This window comes from Acanthopagrus latus, chromosome 17 (genome assembly GCF_904848185.1).
Source record: "Acanthopagrus latus isolate v.2019 chromosome 17, fAcaLat1.1, whole genome shotgun sequence".
Lineage (NCBI taxonomy): Eukaryota > Metazoa > Chordata > Actinopteri > Spariformes > Sparidae > Acanthopagrus > Acanthopagrus latus.
The window spans coordinates 6,356,623-6,374,965 of record NC_051055.1 but is presented as its reverse complement, the minus strand read 5'-3'; the positions used below and the strand labels follow the sequence as shown (position 1 = coordinate 6,374,965).

General features: G+C 41.3%; 1 protein-coding gene across 4 annotated transcripts in view; it reads left to right on the top strand.

Annotated features, from left to right (window-relative positions):
* The window catches only part of oxr1a (oxidation resistance 1a), a 158,617-nt gene that overhangs the window by 121,356 nt on the left and 18,918 nt on the right, over positions 1 to 18,343 (top strand). For 3 of the 4 annotated variants that reach the window (XM_037073886.1, XM_037073883.1, XM_037073885.1), the window contains 4 exons: positions 3,567 to 3,674; positions 4,744 to 4,857; positions 15,425 to 15,577; positions 17,034 to 17,218. In XM_037073886.1, coding sequence (XP_036929781.1) covers positions 3,567 to 3,674; positions 4,744 to 4,857; positions 15,425 to 15,577; positions 17,034 to 17,218 — 560 coding nt within the window. The remainder of the gene's footprint in view (positions 1 to 3,566; positions 3,675 to 4,743; positions 4,858 to 15,424; positions 15,578 to 17,033; positions 17,219 to 18,343) is intronic. The other variant, XM_037073884.1, reaches the window with a different exon arrangement.

The window sequence follows — 18,343 nt, the reverse complement described above, 5'->3', positions numbered from 1 at the left end:
CTACACCAGCACTGATGAATAATAAAGAGTACTTTGTTTGCAATCTGTTCCTGAATATCCATGTCTGTGTTTTAAGGGTAAAGGAAGCCTAAAGGTTTGCCTATGGTCTTCACTTCCTTTAAATCTTCTGTTATCTATTTGCAACCAGTACAAGCTGAGAGTAGTTTATCCCCTCCCATCGCATCATGAGCTGCAGTGTAGTTCTCATCATGAAACCTCTGCAAGTGAAACTATCTCAGTCAGCCCTGCACAGCCTACCAACCAAATCCATACTGCACAGTGCATCCGTGCTCTGCCTTGTTCATTGTTGTCCAAACAAAGTTGCACACACTGCTGAGTCAGGGAGACTGTATCCCAGCAGTGTGACTGACCTCGTATCTGATTAGTTTGTTCCCCCAGAGGGTAGGGCAGCAAAACTCAGTGTGGCCTGCAATCTGGGCCTTGTTTTAGCACTCTCAGCCCAGATTTTTCCAAGCCCAGCTAGTGCAGTTGTCACAGTCCAGCCCAGTTTACAGATACAGGAAGAAATTATTTTTTAAGGAATAACCTGCTGTATTTCTGCCATCATTAGCTATTTCTTTATCAGTTACACAAAGAAGGGTTTTCGCAGAGACATATCTGTGTTGTCATTTCTTTGGTTGTCTGAAGTGGTGTTGGTTCACCCATAGCCTCATTATGGATAGGTGTTAAGCAGAATTAATTCATTTTAAGCAATTAAGATAATCACTTAAAAATAATACTCTATATTAGCACTCTTTGAAACTGAACAGTCACATTTTTCCAGATCGTAGCGAGCACCTTGGTCGGGGCCCCTGATTGGAGAATCACCCTAGAGTGCATGTTATGATGGTATGGCAAACCGAAGTATCCAGCCCTGCCCCAGCAAGATTCAAGCTGAGGACCCTCTTGCTGCCATACCTCAGCCAAAGAAAATGACTGGAAACTTGTTTAAAGTTGTATAAGGGTTTAACCCAAAGCATGTTTTCCAAACCTAACAAAGTGTCTTTGTTGCTGAATGTAAGCAAACGGTGACTAAAAACAGAAAATAACAAGTTGAAGTTGATGTGAAATGGATTTGTGCTGGAAGTACAATGCACGGTTAACATGTCTCACTGTTTCCTGCAGGGGTCTTTCACGTTTGAATGTCTAGTTTTCCTGCTTCTTGCTGGAAATGCACCACCGTCTCTTACTAGATCAGACTAAGAGCAAATATAGTACATATTTTATTTCATGTCAAACACTGATTTCTCTGAGGTGTCACATAACTGTCCATCCTGTCTCAGTCCTAACCTGACTACCCACAACTGCATAGCTCCTGTCATAAGCCTTGCCCCAGTCTCCAAAATCCTGCTCAGTCCCATCTTCAGAAGAACCTCACGCTAACAGGCTTAATAACACAATTTGGGTATTTGTACTGCTGAGTGCTTGGTTCACTAGCCTCTCTGAGCCACACATTCTGGGGATGATCCCATCTGGCTCTGTTGTTCCTTTGCTTAAATACACTTTATATATTTCAAATAGTTGAAATATTAATTCTGTTGAAAACTTAATCTTAGCCCAAGCAGTTTTTATCTCTATGCTACCGAGTTTACTAAGGATTTTGTGAGTGAAAGATATGAAAGCTTCTAATATTTAATTTCACTGTGACTGTCAGTTGCAACCTAGAGACGAAATGGTGTGTTTCTGGAGCTGAGATAGTGAAGATAGTAGTAGATACTCACTGGAAAACATTCACTGGTTGCTAATGGATTCTGAGTTTTCTGCTTCTTCCCCTCGATGTTGTCATGTGTTGAGACTTGATCATGATCCTCATCATGTCATGTGTGACTACCTTACACACAGCGAATTGTGTTACTAATGTTCCAGCTTCTCTGTCTTGGTTCCCCTTCCTCAACTACCTGTCTGTGACTGTGCTGTGTCTGTCTGTCTGTCTGTTTGGGCAAGAATATCCTCCTGGAAACAATCTGTCATGTCAAGAATTTGGAGAAGTTGTCATTCCTCTGTGTTTTTGTGGCACACACACTAACACACACACACACACACACACACACACACACACACACACGCACACGTACACACACACACTGATCGCCACGGAAGCAGTCCCATGACTGTTGCACTAAAACACACGGTTCCATTATCCTGTCCTAATTATACACAGCTCAGAGTCAGCCCAGCCTGTCTGGATTTCAGGGGGTTCTTTCCCCTGAGCACACTGTATTCACTTTTTCATACCACCTTCCTCACATGCAGGCGCTTTTTGACATGGTTGTCATCCTTATTTGGAAGGTAGAAACTCCCACTGGGCATGTTAGATGCTTAACTAGTTCAGACACGTGGAGCACATCTCGGTTGTATGGATTTTTACTGGTGGAGACGAGCAAATGCACCTGTGTCACACTGCAGGGTGCAGCAGCTGAGCACCGGTTATAGCCACAACAGCAGCCTCAATGATACGTTTAAGCTGGACTGAGACTAAATATTGTACTGCAGGTTTGTATACTTGATATGGCTCCAGATCTTATGCTTTATCAAATTGAAAGTACTGAGATAGTTCTTAAGTCATGGAAATATAGAAACACCATTGTTCTTGTTTTGCAGTTTAACACTATAACATAACATTTGGCCGCTTGGTTTCAATACTTGGACAAGCAAGACAGGGATTTGACAAATAGTTTTATATATTATTACCTTTTAATACTCTTTTTACTGCTAGCAATAGCCTGCACCATGATATAGTAGCATCCAGGACCGAGTTCGACATGGGGAACTAAAACAGTGAAGCCATGAACCAGACTTTTTTTTCTTTCCTATATCCTCGCAAGATAAGGTAGTTAGGCTGTACTGAATAGTTTGCCTTTTAGTTCATAATCAACATTCTAATGCTGTACATGCTAATGATTACAGCTACACTACACTTTCTAGCTTTAAGCCCCTGCACAATGCTTCATCATGGGGAGAAATCTAAATCTTGGCGGACCTACTGTGCCGGGTAACAGTTACCAAGCTATGATGGAAGAATCACTGTTTGGTTGTTCAGCGGATCCATTTGAAAACATCACCTTGGATGTGGGAAATCACAAGGGGATTTTTGCACAGTTATCTATGGCTTTATAGACTTTATATAACGATGAATCAAATAATTGAGAGATCAATCAACAATGAAAACAATCATTTTAATTCATAGTTGTAGCCCTAGACTTTCTGCACATAAAAGAGTAATGCTTGTTTGAAAGTGAAAAACAGTAGATGTTGCTACCCGAAGCTGCTGACATTCATGTCAGTTCATGTTTAACCAGCAACATTGCCTCCCATGAGAATCTATTCCTGGTCAACAGCTGACAGCTTTAATTTGCATAACATCCCAAAATCTAAGATGCTCAAACCAAGCAACATTAAAACCTTTTATAGCAATAAATACACAACTTTACACAGTTTTCATATTTTCTCTCACCGTCGCTCATCTGTGTCACATCATCAAGTCTTCTCTGTACAGCTTTATAGAATTGTCCTGAACAGGAGCAGGAGTGTGATTTTTGTGTCCTCTCTCTTGTTTTGTGGTCCAGGTGGAATCGCGGGACACGTTGAACAGCATTGCGCTCAAGTTTGACACCACACCCAACGAACTGGTTCAGCTGAACAAGCTGTTCTCCAGAGCAGTGGTGCCTGGCCAGGTGTGAACCGCCGTGCACGCCTCCACTGATATATTCAGCTGCATCACTTCATCACTGTCCCACAGCAACCTCACATCTACAGCATCTCACCTTGGGGTCGATCTCTTAATAGCTGTTTTTGACAGTTCATAATGCATTCTCAATGGTTTGACTTTATTTCACAATCACGTGGGAGTTTAGATGGAGGTTTTTTTGGGGGAATGTGCATGCGTTTATCCCTCGTACTTGCTCAGAGCAGTTTGCTGACTCACTGTTCACATCTGTACTTATCTGTCACCCCACTTAATTGCCTGCTAATTACAGTGTCCGTTGTCCCATTAGGATGCAATTTATTGCAAAAGACCTAATTTGTTTCTAAAAAGGTATAATAATGTGTGTGATCCTAAAATTCTCCCAAAGATGCGTCAGTTCCGACAACATGACACAAGCTACCCATCTTTAGGCAGCTAAACACAATGCCAGCTTCCTTGTTTTTTGTGTTTGTCATGTTTTTTAGCCATAAACCCACATTTTTATTTATTCTTTATTTATTTGTTTAATGGGGGAACATGACAGTCATCCAAAATGATATTTTGTATTTCTTGGCCCCAAAAATTAAATCCTGACAAGTGGAGACAAGGCATGTAGATCAGTCCCGCTGGCATTCCACATCTCAGCTCCTGGCAAACAATGCTCTGTTGAGCTGCATCCAAACAATGATTTGCGCCCCATATTTGATTTTTTTTTTTTTTTAATTCAGAAAGCCCCACGCTCGGCAATATCAATGTTCTTATCTAACTTTAAGCAAGAATGCAATAAAATATAATTATCCAAAAATCAGTTATCGACAGCTAACCATCCCTGTCTTTGTCATTGAACTCAAACCTCACTTCATGAAAACCATGAACCATCCCTACAAATTCTGACATGTTGATTTAGTCACTCTCACGTTCTCTATATGTGGGCTGTATGCATGTGTGTGCGAGAGAGATTATGTTTTATTGCCCCTTGTGTGTGCATGTGTGGCATGCAGTGTGTGTTTGCACAGAGGCAGTGCCTGTGTAAATACAGACGTGGACTGTGTTTGCAGGTTCTGTACGTTCCTGATCCCGAGTGCGTCTCCAGTGTCGGAAGCTCCCCCTCCCTCAGTCCCATCAGCCCCCTGTCTCCCACCTCCTCAGAAGCTGATTTAGAGAAGGTGACGGTATGTTGCAACACATCCGATGCACAATTTCACACTCAGAATATGTTAATAGAAAGGTTAAAGAACATTAACCTTTATTTTAAAATGCTACTGTATTTATGGATAGAATTGTAAATGCAATAGAAGTTATTGGTTATTTTTGTCACATTTTTGTTTTACGTAGTAGCCTCAGAACCACGAAAAGAAAAGGAAAACTTGGGCACATTTAATTATTTGCTGAGGGCCATTGTTTTTTATAAATGGTAATGATATGTCAGTAGTATTAAGCATTTTGTTGCTCCAGAGGAACTCCTATTTAATCTGATAAATTGTCTTCATTGATTACTCAGTGACAAAGTTGCACTGTGGGTAATGTATGGAACAGGTTTTGATAAGAAAGAAGAAAGTGTGGAATAAAAAAGGTCTTGCTGTACAAGATCTATAACCAAACTTTAAAGTCTAAAATTGGTGGAGTTACCGTTTAATTTGGTATGAGCTAGTTCACCATGATCAATAGGGAAATTAAACAGAAACAATACAACAGAAACTGTGCAATCCATAGGTACCTGATTAAACAGTGGCTCACACTCTATATCTGTCACCACTATATACAAGTGTCACACAGCCACACGTACACACACTAATACCATACAGGTGCACACTGACTTATCCTCCAGCCATTACTGTCACATTTTAAAGCTCTGTTCATTGTCAGCCTAAAGGTGAACATCCAGCATGATGTGTCATGCTGTCAAGGACAGAACAGACAACAACAGGGGCCTATATATTTCCAAGGAGAGGTCAGACAATAAAACCTGCCTTTTATTTTCCAAGAGGGGATAGGAAGTGATCTGTGTGAACTGTAATTCACATATAGGACATGTGTGGTGCTTCACCATAATAACTGCTTTTCCTGTGTTAAAAGCACTACTTGGGAGATTGAAATTATTTATTCTTGTGCATTCAGCTAGAAAACATTCATTTTCTTCATTGTGCTTCAAAACTGTAAAATAGAAATAAACAAAAATAAGGAGGTGTAGTTTAGTTGACTTTATGCTAGAGGGATGTTAAATCACACAAATATAATTCATTATAATTATAAGAATTTCATATGATTCATAAACAGGATCAAAAGTTTGCTTACACAAGTTTTACATAAGCCATAATTCAACCTTGTTTTTATGAATTGTAGTCGTTGTTCTTGTAATATGCAAAGGTATATTGCCAACATGCAAACTCATGGTTTCAAACCCAACTCAATCCTAACTACCTTGTTCTGAGATATTTTTTGTAGTTTGTCTTTTCCCAGTGTTTTTCTCAGATTGAAGAGTCGACACAGCTCAAACAAGGACTTCTTTAGCCGTTTTGTTAACTTTCTTTGCCAAAACCCTCTTCCTGTTGTTGACTTTCCTCGTGATCACTGATGCCATACTCTACCCAGATTACACTTTTAACAAACATCCTAGATAACTAAAAGAAGCTGCAGTAAAGATCTGACTATCTAGGACAACATTGTTTAAATTAGATTCGAAAAATAATTAAACTGGCAATTGACTTAGTTTGTTGCTGTAAAAATATCATCATGAATTACTATAAATGTTGATTTTACAATGTAATGCCTATGGAATAAAGACACCATCAATGTTTAGATTGGTTGGTTGGTGTAAACCTCACTTTTACTATGCTCACGTCACAAAATTTCCTGGAAAAAATCAAGTGCTGAATGGTGATCCATTGGCACCATTTCTGTCTGCTTTTAGGTAGACTAAATTAATGAATGTTCTCACACTGACCTATGAAAGGCAACACAGATTGCCAGAGCAACTTCTACGGATTAACATTTTGTGGTCCCTTTCAAATGCGATGCTGATGTAAAATTTCCAGAGCATTTACAGAAGCAATTGCATGTGTGAAATGGGCTATTAGAAAAACTGTCACTGCTAATGCTTGGCTCTTAATTTGTATCTAGGCTGGTGGTTGACAGCAATATTGGTTTGATTCATTAGTGTAGTTTGTATACATGAAGATGGAAATGCATTGCATTATCACATTGTTATAAATGTGGCCAGACTTGTTTCAGCCCACCTTCAAATGCTCACTTTTAGTGGTGGCATATTTAATGTGTTATAGTGCATGTAAACATTATATGGTGATAAGTCAAGGTACCCTCTCAATTAAAGAACAACACATTACCTCACTTTATTATAGTGTAACCTTGTTGTTTTGTGGTGGGGTTTTATCCTACTCTGATATATGGTCAAATCACATTTGTGTCTCATAAGAAACAGAGACAAGGTTAAGGCAGGTTAGAGGCCTGTTGTTTGTGTGTGAAGTGACTTCAGGTCTGGTCCAGTGAGGCGTACACATCCTGTCCTCACAGCTCTAAGACCGGCAGGATGAGCCATCTCCCTCAGGTACCATATCTGCAGCATCTGAATGAGCCAATCACTAAGCACCACAGGAAGCCCCATAGTCCCTTAAGAAATATGACTGTTTGCCGGTCTCCATGGAAACGGACGTCTTGTTTTGCCGCTTTTGAGAGAACATGGATACTGCTGTCTCAATTGCAATCACTGTCACTCCTGCTCCACTCGAGTTCAGAAACCCTCCCACCACATGCGTGCCCCTTCCTTTCGTCTTCTCTCCTCTCTGTCCGTTAATTTCTCCACGGTTGCCAAAAGAAAAGGGCCCCCGTTCATTTACTACTTATCTATTTAGGTCACGCCTGCGAGAACAGGAGCATATTCCATGGCTCTCCACGGGCGAGGATCAGAGAGAAGGGCTGTGACTGCAGAGAAATTAAGCCTTTAAAAGTGATGCCGTGTCTGATATTTAGAGCAACTAATGAACGGAGCAGCTCGCTCTCCCAGACAAGCAGCCAGGCAGCAATTATTCCAAGCAGAGGAAGTGTGCATGGAAGGCAGAAGGGAGGGCGCATTACCTCACCCGATTTGCCAACTCTGTATGTTTGTGGAGGCGTTTGTGTGTGTGTGTGTGTGTGTGTGTGTGTGTGTGTGTGTGTGTGTGTGTGTGTGTGTGTGTGTGTGTGTGTGTGTGTGTGTGTGTGTGTGTGTGTGTGTGTGTGTGTGTCTGCGTTTATCTGACTGTGTGAAATTGTGCGTCTGTATCTGTCAACTCTGCATGTTTGTGTGTATCTGCCTGCACTCTCCTATCTCTCTCTCCCCGATCGAGTCAGTCGGTAGTCTTACAGAAGCGAGCAGCATCCAGGTGCAGTTAGTTTTTAAACCACAGGAAGGACCTTTAATAACGCACTCAAACGCTTTTTTTTTTTTTTTCCTCCAGAATCCCCGGCATCTTTTAATTACAAGCCTATTTTGGTGCTCGGCACACTCATCTCAATGAGGATATTATCCAAATAAATGCTTCTGGGAGGTGTATAGTAATAGCAATGCAAGCAATAAATGGCTAGTATGCCCCCGATGAAGCTGAGTGCACTGAAGAGAAACTACTTTTCAGATGCTTCTCCCTTACTTTTGGATATAAAAAGAGTCACATCTAGCACCAGATGTTTGAAAAGCCTGTTAGACGTTCATATTGCCTGACAAAAATAATCTAAGCCACTTAACACAACGCAGGTTTTGACTGGAGAATATTACTGCCATATGTTTTGTGTGGCTATTCATTCACATCAGAAGTGAAATCATATACATTTATGAGACATGTTTTTAGTTTACCATGAAATAAAGCCAGTACAACAGAACACAAGCATCACAAGCCGAGTGCCGTCTAGTTCCATTATGCTGGATAGAAGGCAGATTTCTCTACTGCCAATATTTCCAAAACTCATCATGTCACACGAAAACAGTCCAGATGGATAAATGGCACTACAGGTAGTATTTGGTGAACTAGCCAAGTGCCTTGGGACAGAATTACATACCTCAGATTGTGCAGACACCTCCATGAAGATGCTTTGGAGCTTTATTGTCTTCAGAAATTGTTTTATACAGATCTTTTTGCCCATGGCCCAAGTTTTTGAAGTTAATGATTAACTTTAAACAAACATGTTATGTCCAGAGTTCAGAGATTGGCATGTTTGGCATAATGTTTGTACGTAAAGACTGAAAAATATGAGTTTGACATCAATAACAGAGTGAAGATATTTAACATAAGTCTCTTACTGTATGAATACTCTTCTAATTCCAAACTGTAAAATCTATTAGGTATTTACTGTGATATGCATTTATGCACTTTGTTAGAAAACACTGTCCTTGTTTCAATTTGCAAGGTAGAAGTTGCAGCCAGGTTGTTCAGTGTTTTCTGATAAGGCAGCTCTGAAGTGTCTTCATGCTCTCGGTCTGCCTGCTGGCCTGCTGGTATTGGCAGCAAAAAGTAACACATCTTGCAGTCATGGATCGTTGGCTGGCTGTCTGGATGACTGTGTGTGTGTGTGTAAGTGTGTGTGTTCGTGTATGTGTGCATGCATGCATGGGTAGCTGGCTGACTTTCTGGCTGGCGGTCTTGCTGTCGTTGGATTATTTGGCAGTCACCGGCTCACTGGCATACTTGCTCTCTGGTCATCTGTGTGGGCAGGCGCGTCCTCTTTGTCCTATCCAGACCATCCTCCTGCTCATACTGATACACACACACAGACACACACACACACACACACACACACACACACACACACACACACACACGCTTACTCACTGTGGTGGCACAGCTACTACTGTGACCTTCCCTGTCTCTTCCTTTTTTGGCGCCTCTTTTACCTCCCTCCTTCCTTCCTTCCTCTTCCGCTGTGGCACGGTCTAAAATTAGTGATGGAGGAAGTAGAACCAGTTTAGATTACCTACACGTCTGGTGCCACATACGTGCAGTACTGATGATCTCACTCAACTGAACAGGTTTCATCTCCTAAAATCCAGCACCTGCTTAGCCTGCTTTGTTTTAATGACAACACTGTGGTTCGTCCATAAGAATAACACATTTAAACTGGCCTTCTTGTCTTTTAGCATATCAGATTCACTTTATCAGCTCATCAGGGAGTCTGCTAGGCATCAGGCTGTAATTTCGGGTGATATGAATAACAGGACAGACTGTACCTCAGACTGTGATTTCTGGCTACTGACGTTTGATGAATTCCAATTATTGTGTGCTCCCCCTTGCAGAACACAGCAATGCCCACAAGGTGGAGCTGTGGATTGATTTTTGATCTCACCATTTGTCACTGTCAAGGTCAAAGCCAGATGGCACCTGCAGACTCCCTCTGAGACAGCTTTATTATTACATTAAGGCAAATGTTACTAGAACACATTCTATACGAGAGAAAGTCTGCTAGATTTGTTAAAGAAAACTTTTTTCTTCAGATACAGAGTGTCTTTCACTGATGCGTTGCCTTTTTATATTTACAATACATCCCTCTGTCCTTCACTACCACACTATGGCCTGGACTGAAGCCATATTTCACCGGAGCCAGAGCCACTATCTAGTATCTACTATCTATTTTTTTTCCTCTGCTTTTAGCTGAGAGAATTATTGGAAACTAAAAGGATATTGATCCCTGCAGCCCCACCACAGCAGTCGTCTACCACTGATCCACCCATCTCCTGTCCCTACCATCAGTGTCAACCAACCTCTTCCTGTAGAGTACATTATTGTGATGGTTTCCTCCATCGAAAACCTCCATCAAAACCCCCAGAGACATGCTCCTGGTGGCCCCCGTCAGGCGTTGTTTTGCCCAGCACCCCTCCTCTCCTTTTCTCACCCCGGCTTTTCTCTTCCTGTACGTCTGTTTGGATACTCTTCCATCCTACCCTCAGTTCCTCTCCCCCCCTCACAGTGGTTACTCGCAGTCTGAGGCCAGCGCAGCAGCTCTTTCATCTTTGAAATTCAGTGCAGCAGCCAGTCCACTATGCTGCACTGTACTCTTTCTCTCCCTTTGATGTCACGCACACAGAAAAAAATCTTGTTTCCAAGACTCTGACTGGAATCTGGTCACTTCGGGACAATGACATGTCGTGGCTCACCTGAAGTGAGGTCAAATAAAGTCAGGTTGTCTTCATTAAAGACTTTTCAGTAAGTTTGTGTTAGCTCACCCCCCTTTTACTCTTGACTAAGACTACTCACAATTGCCTTACCTTACTTTACTTTACCTTACCAGCTTCAATGAATAGTTTGTATGAAATTGAAGGTAAATATGGGGCATGATAAAGAGACGCGGAAGCTGAGTGTCATTCCTCACAGTACCACACTCCAGCACCATCTGAGAAAATATTGGATGCCTTGAAGGCCAGCGCTGGATAAACACTGGTCATATATTAGAGGATTTTGGCCACGCAAAGAGAGCAGCAGCCCAGAAAAGCAATATTCACTTGAAATATGTGAGGTGGCTGAGCCAGGGTGATGCTTACCTAGCCTGACACTATATTGATCTGTCAGCTATATATATACTGCCGATCCTAATATTGTCAGGTTGTGTGATTAGCACCTCAGTCTTTGAGGTTTTGGAAAGACTTTTTGTCATTTTTATATTACAATGTAATTGTCAACAATACCAACATGATCTTAAGTTCATCCAGTCAGTGGGCAATATGTTAAACATTCTACAAGGAGCTTTTGACTGGTGATGAAATGGTCTCAGTTTAAAGGTGATGCCTGTACATAAGTATACAAGACGATCAGCAACGAGATTAGCTATTTCTGTGAATTATTATAGATATTCTTAATATTTGAATTATTTGACTTGTCCTGAGGTTGCATTTAGTGGTCTCACAGGAAAAAAGGAAAGAAGCTCCTCTGTAGTATGGGGACACGGCACTACAGAAAAGTTGACTTTGTTTCCCTCTTATGATAGTACAGTTATTACTCTTACATCGCCTCAAATGGATACATTACCTCAAAGCACAGATCAAGATCTTTAGACACAAGGCACTGGTGCTCATAGAGTTTTTGTCCACAGGGGCTGCCAGAATCAACAAATAATGAAAGTTCCACGTAGTCGCTTTAAGTCTTCATCCGCAAGAAACAAAGGAGCAAGAGATTACAATTTACAGTTAGACATTTAGCAGATATTTAGACTTGCAGTACAGCATGTGTCACCAAAAAACAAAAAAGTGACAAAGTGTAAATTCCTCATGCATTCGAAGGGTAAATGGCCGTGCAGCTGAGACAAAATGTACCAACAGTGTTCATCAAATGACGTGATCCTTATTCCTGCAGTTCTTTTAGGACAGTTGTTGTACATAAGATAACTGAAATGAGTGCAGGTTCTGTCCAAAGAAAATAGATCATACAATAATGGAAATAAAGAATTTAATATAGCACCGATCGTCCTCCCCCATTAGGTACCACGCATGAGCAGTTACCCGGTGAAATTAAATTGTCTAGACATTGAGCCAAGGGTTGTTTGTTTCCGACTAGACTTTCACATCGAAAGATGAACAAAAGGACAGATTGTCAGCTTTTGACAGTATGCTTCCATTGGCAGCAATTAAACAGACCAAGTTCATCTCACTGTTGGTTCCTCTTTTTGCTGTGTTTGTTTTCGGCCTGTTATCATCCCACACAGCAACGTAACCTAGAAATACAACTTCCACAGCTTTTGCTATGTGCAAGTCAACATTTGGCATTGTATCGAAAGATATCATTACCTGTCATCTCGTGTTGCCATATGAGCTGCAGTTCTGGGCTGATGGACAGCATGCACGTCTTCCCAGTCCTCTTTTTGTGTGGGACGTGTGATGGGTGTTATCTTCCTATTAACACATAACGCCCATTTTTATCATACATGCCAGATTTAATGAGAGGGAATGGGAGACAGTGTTTGTTCTGCATTTCTATGAGGGAGGACATGTTTTGTCATCTGTTGCTGCTCATTCAAGCCCAGGTGTGTGCTGCTCATGTGAACAGCGCATGTGTTTCTTGTCCCAGCTGTGTTCTAGTCAATGTTAACTTTCATTTTTTTGGGTGGAAATGGCTGCTGCTCTTTACACATTTAACCTTGGAGCATGAAGGCCGGCTTGAATGAGTCACTAGGAAGTGACTCCCCGGGAAGTGGAGCAGTTAAGTGAAGTTGTGTAGGTGAGGTGTGTTCAGTTGAAGTGGATGACAAACGGGTTTAAATAGACATGTTCCTACGCACAGTCCTCATGTTGAACAGCTGGGCCTCTGAAATTCATGCACAGTAGATGCTCTCAGGGATCCTGCTCTTTTTTGTTTTAAGGATGTTCTTGAAACTTAGTGCCGATCCCCCTTCTCCTAATCCTCATTTTGCATTTTTAGGTCTCTTTTTCCACTTCTCACTCACGGAGGCTTGTTTTGGCTGTAACAGATTGGCCCGGCCCCCTCAGCCTTCCCTGGCTGCCAGTGTCTGGGCTGCTTGTGTCGGTGTGGGTCAGTAGCTGCAGGCTGTTTGTCGACTGTGCTGGGAGACGGAGAGGGGGAGGTGTGGGGGTGGGTGTCAGAAGGACAGCAGACAGTTGTTAAGGGCTCGGGCTCTCTTCTCTAAGCTCTTCACTGCTCTTCACTTCACTTCTCCACCGGTTTTTGACACCCTCCCGGTCGAAGTGCCCCCTGGATGAAAACTCCCACTCTCTCCTCTCTGTCCTCCTTTTCCCTTTTGTTCTTCCGTCCTCACTCCAATCACTCTTTCATTGCCTTTAGCTCTCTTTATCTCCTTGTCTTTTTATTTCCCCGCAGCAGCCTTGGACTGCTTTCCTTTTTTAGTTGCTTCTGCTACAATTACTACTTCCTTCTTGACTTCGTCATCAATATTTCTCCAGTCCCTCACACCTTTCTTCTTCCTTTCTGATCTGATTTGTTCAACAGTCATACAGTCTAACAGTCAGTCCATACTGCAGACCGCTGTTCAGACAATCAGACCAACAGTTAAGTCCATCCTACAAAATGTCTCCCAGGCAGGCAGTGTCCCTGAAGACAATTATTCAGACAGACATGGCAACAGGCCACTGGTAGAAACACACAACACCTCGTGTTTCCAGCCCAGCAGATGCACCATCTGTAGCAGATTGCTGAGATACCATGGGGTACACGAAGAAGCAATAACAACTGCTTTATCATGAGCGTGTCAATATATTTTCAGTCCTGCTCATATCTGTAAATTATTCTTTATAATGTTTAATATTTCTATTATTTTATATATGTTATATATTTCATACATTATTTTTATCTTTTCCCAGTGAATGTGTTCAGTTTACATTGAGCTGTACAAAGAATAAGCTTCTACTCCATATACATGAGGGATTCCCTGATCCACACACTCACACAGACTGATAGATTTGTGTTAGTGCATGAAGTACAGCTGCTAAAATACATGACGCACAGGGGGAACTAGTTTTGGAGAGCAGGGTTGGGTCACCCACAGAAGGGTCAGGGTGAGTGGGTTGACCAGGGTGGCACAGTCCTCTACTCCAGTCAGACGATGATGGGTATTTGAGTTGTTATCATATGGATCACTGAGTGGACCTACTGAGTCCCGACCTACTCAAAATGACTACAAAAACATGAAAAAGTACTACTACAAAAAAGATGTAACATGTCAAGAGACAGATGCAGAACAGCCGTAAAGAGAAACACAACATCTGAAAAAATGCACACTGTCTCAAAGAGATGCAATCCCACAACACAACAACAGAGAGGTGCAAAATGACCACAGAGAGAGAGACAATGGCTGCAAACACATTGTTTGATTTATTTTAATTAGTAAATGATGGAAAAATAGAGTGAAAATCAATTGAAAGAATTTCATGTTAGTAAATCATGTGTAGTAATATTGTTTATCGAGCATTCATTCATTACGCTGAACAAAGAGTACAACTGTTAATAGTGTATAGTTTATTACTGCAAGGAACCAGGATTTTAAATTGGTCTTAACACATCTTTACCCATTTTACCAATTTGCCCTCTTCTTGAAACATTCACTTAAGTCTTGCCCTCCCGATCAGAAGTTTCTAAACCCCTTTTACTCAATGACATGTTGAGTCAAACTTACAGTAACTAGGTATCAAGTCATGCAAAAAGCACAATAATCGCAGCTTCAGTCTCACATGAGTGTTTTTCACCTAATTGCCCGTGTGAAGCTCAGGCACACAGGAGGAGCATTCATTTGGATTATCTTTGGGTTCATTTTAACCTGATTGTCCCACTGTGCAGAAAATGTATGTTTATATATAGATATTACATTGGAGATTCAAATACATGAGTTTGATGAAATAAGACACAAATTAGTTGCACCACTTATTACCAAGTGAACCAAGCTCTGCCTGTTCAACAGTGCTTCTTACTTAGCCTGTTTGCTTGAATGCTATTTAGAGATTCAGCCATGATGCATTCATATAATAATTGTGTGTCGGCCCTAGGATAAAGTGGAGCATAGCTCTGACAGTTTATACTTTGTCTATTTTACATTCATCACTTCATATTATTTAACTGTAAAAAAAAAAAAAAAAAAAAAAAAAGTAAAATGTACCTATATGTGTTTATTGTAACAAAGGACAAACTGGTCAATTCTCAAGAACAGATGATAATCAAGTGTTATAGAGGTATGTTCTTACATATGGTTGCTTCTTCCTTTGTCCATTATCAACACCCCCACCTATACCACCTCCAGGACTCTGATGCACTCCCCAGACCAGAAGGTGTTCACCCTCCGGTGTTCCCAGCCCTCCGCCAGTCCAGAGTGGTGTCATCCACCTCCGAGGAGGAAGAGGCCCTCACAGAGAAGTTCCTTAAGATCAACTGCAAGTACATCACAGATGGCAAGGTACGATACACAAATTAATGACTATAGGCACAGTCCCTCTGTATTCTCCTCGTCATGTCACATACAAATAACTACAAACTGCTGTTGGCTAAAGAAAGAATTGTCATCAGCAAAAAAACCTACTGTGAAATCTCACCAATGGGAGAGAGAAGACAGGGTTGTATTGCTTTTATAGAATCATATAAACATGCAATAGAGCTACCAGCTACAGGTGTTCATCACACTTAGTATTTCAAAAGGATTTACTGTAAACGTGGAATTATGAGGCAAATGAAAAAAGTAATGCACTAGTAATGAAACCCCACAGTATAGCTGTTGTAAGTGCAGTAAATCATCAATACCATCAAAGATCAAGTGCTTCTTTTGATTTATTTCACAATAGTACAATGTAAAATCAACAAACAACAACTCAACTTCAGCAGACCAGAAGTCCAAATGCTGCACAATGTGATAAACATTTTTTTTGATATCCTTTTTCTTTTTCAATCGCTCCTTATGTTATGTGCCCTCCATGGTTTTTGCAGCCGTATATTAAACCACAAACTGAGGCAGACGCAAACAAGACATTTTGAAGGACAATCACAAAGCACACTGATATCCTATAAAATGCTTTGTAGTTTGATGTTGTTTGGTATTTGTGGAAGAAATAAGTAAGGAGGATGAAATGAGAGTACACTATGTGTGGGCAGATATGAATAACCCTGTGACCCGGAACATGAAGAGAGGCATCTCTCCTCCTGACTATACTTTAATTATGCTAATTATAGTTAATGTTTTTCAGATGACTGAGTTAAATTCAGAATCTTACAGTTCGATGTTCAAATTTTCTTTATTTCTGTATATTCCCTTTTTTTGTACAACCGAGATTTGATTCTAAAGGATGTTGGTCTCAAAAAGAATTGGGCAGTTTGATGGAATAATAAAACAATAACATCAATATTGAATAAAAAGACCAGCCCTTGGGTAAGAAAACATTCAATGCATGAACTTAAATGTTACTTTTAATACATTTGACCATTTAACACACACACACACACACAGACTTACTGGTCATGTGAGGTGTGTGTTTGGTCAGTTTAATTCAGAGCAGGTATAACGTCCGCCAGTTCCCTGGACGTCCTGCATTGAAGTGTGTGTGTGTGTGTGTGTGTGTGTGTGTGTGTGTGTGTGTGTGTGTGTGTGTGTGTGTGTGTGTGTGTGTGCGCGTGCACATGTCCTGCTCTCAGACACACAAAAATCACAGATCCATGTTATTGAACTGCTGCTGATTCACTCCCAGGCACCAAATGAAAGCAGTGAAGTGGTCAGAGCTGGCAGTCGATAACTTGTACTTGATTTAAGACATTTGTGGTCCAAAATGGATTTGGGCTCCAGTTGTTTATCATGTGGCAGTTCTGTGGATCAAATCATTCCTCATCCGTCCATCCCCTTTCTTTTCACGTGCTTATATATTCAGGGCGCAGTCAGTGGGGTGTTGCTGGTGACACCCAACAACATCATGTTTGACCCTCACCGGATGGACCCCCTGGTTCAGGCCCACGGGTGCGAGGAGTACGGTATCATGTGTCCTCTTGAGGAGGTGCAGTCTGCCGCCATCTACAAGGAGATCACTGACCCCAAGATCAGAGAGACTGTGCCAGAGTAAGAAAAACACTGACTTATACTTTGTTTTAGACAAAATGATTTGAAATATGCATGAAAAATAGTTCTATGATGAGTAGACATCGAATTATGTTAAGATTATGCAGCCAAAAACACTGACCTCCAACTCCTACATGCACCCCTATTTTTACACTTTCATCCACAATTAAATACCACATATCTGTCTCAACAGAAATGCAGCTACCTTATTGTAGTCAGTGTCACTCTCTGCTGCACCCATTGTCGGATTGCATCAGCGGCCAACCAACAGTGTAATTCCTTCTACCCCCCACATACCAAAATAAAAAGGAAACGGCAATTACACCAGGGTTAATGAAGTATGCCTTCACCCTCCTACGTTCTGATTGCTCAACTGTTTGTGCAGTAGGAAGCAGCCACTTCACAGGATTCACTGGTGTTTCCTCCCACAGATTCGTCTGAGTAATTTATTTATTTATTTTTGCTTCACTTGGATTGTTTTAGTGATGTTGAAGACTAATTTATGAAAAGACAACTATTATGTCACATTCGCACCTCCGTTTCTTTGTCTTCTGGTGGTAGCAGGGTCTGGGCAGTGCTGTGTTTAGCTGGTTGAGTGTTGCATGTGGAGCAGTTATTGTGCTGGAAAATGACTGTTTTTTGTGCCAGGCCCAGCTGTTTTCTCAGCTGTGGGCCATTGTCTGTGTCTCCTCTCCCCCTCTCTCTGCTGACCTCTCTGTCTGCACACACAGCTGAGCAACAAGTGCCAGCAGCATGTGATTCTGCAGTGTGCCGGTTATATACAACTGTTTTGTCTGTTTGCGTGCAACTTCATTAGAAGTTTTCAAGAAGAATAAATCGGAAGTTTGTATTAGCATGCATTACAAATTTTTTGCGCAGTTGTAATTGGGACAGTAAATGGGAAAACAGTGTTATCAAAGCATGTACAAAGTTTATTCAGCAGTATGCATCTGGGGACACAACTTCTCTCCATGCAGGTTTTTATCATGTCTGGTCTTGTGCTGGATTTGTACTGTAGTCAGAGCTTTGTGCTGCTGGCATGGCACAAATGATTTTCCATATACTGCAACAGGAATGGCGGTTAAAAGTGGTTACTTTCAGAGTTCATCTAACCAGTTCACTGTG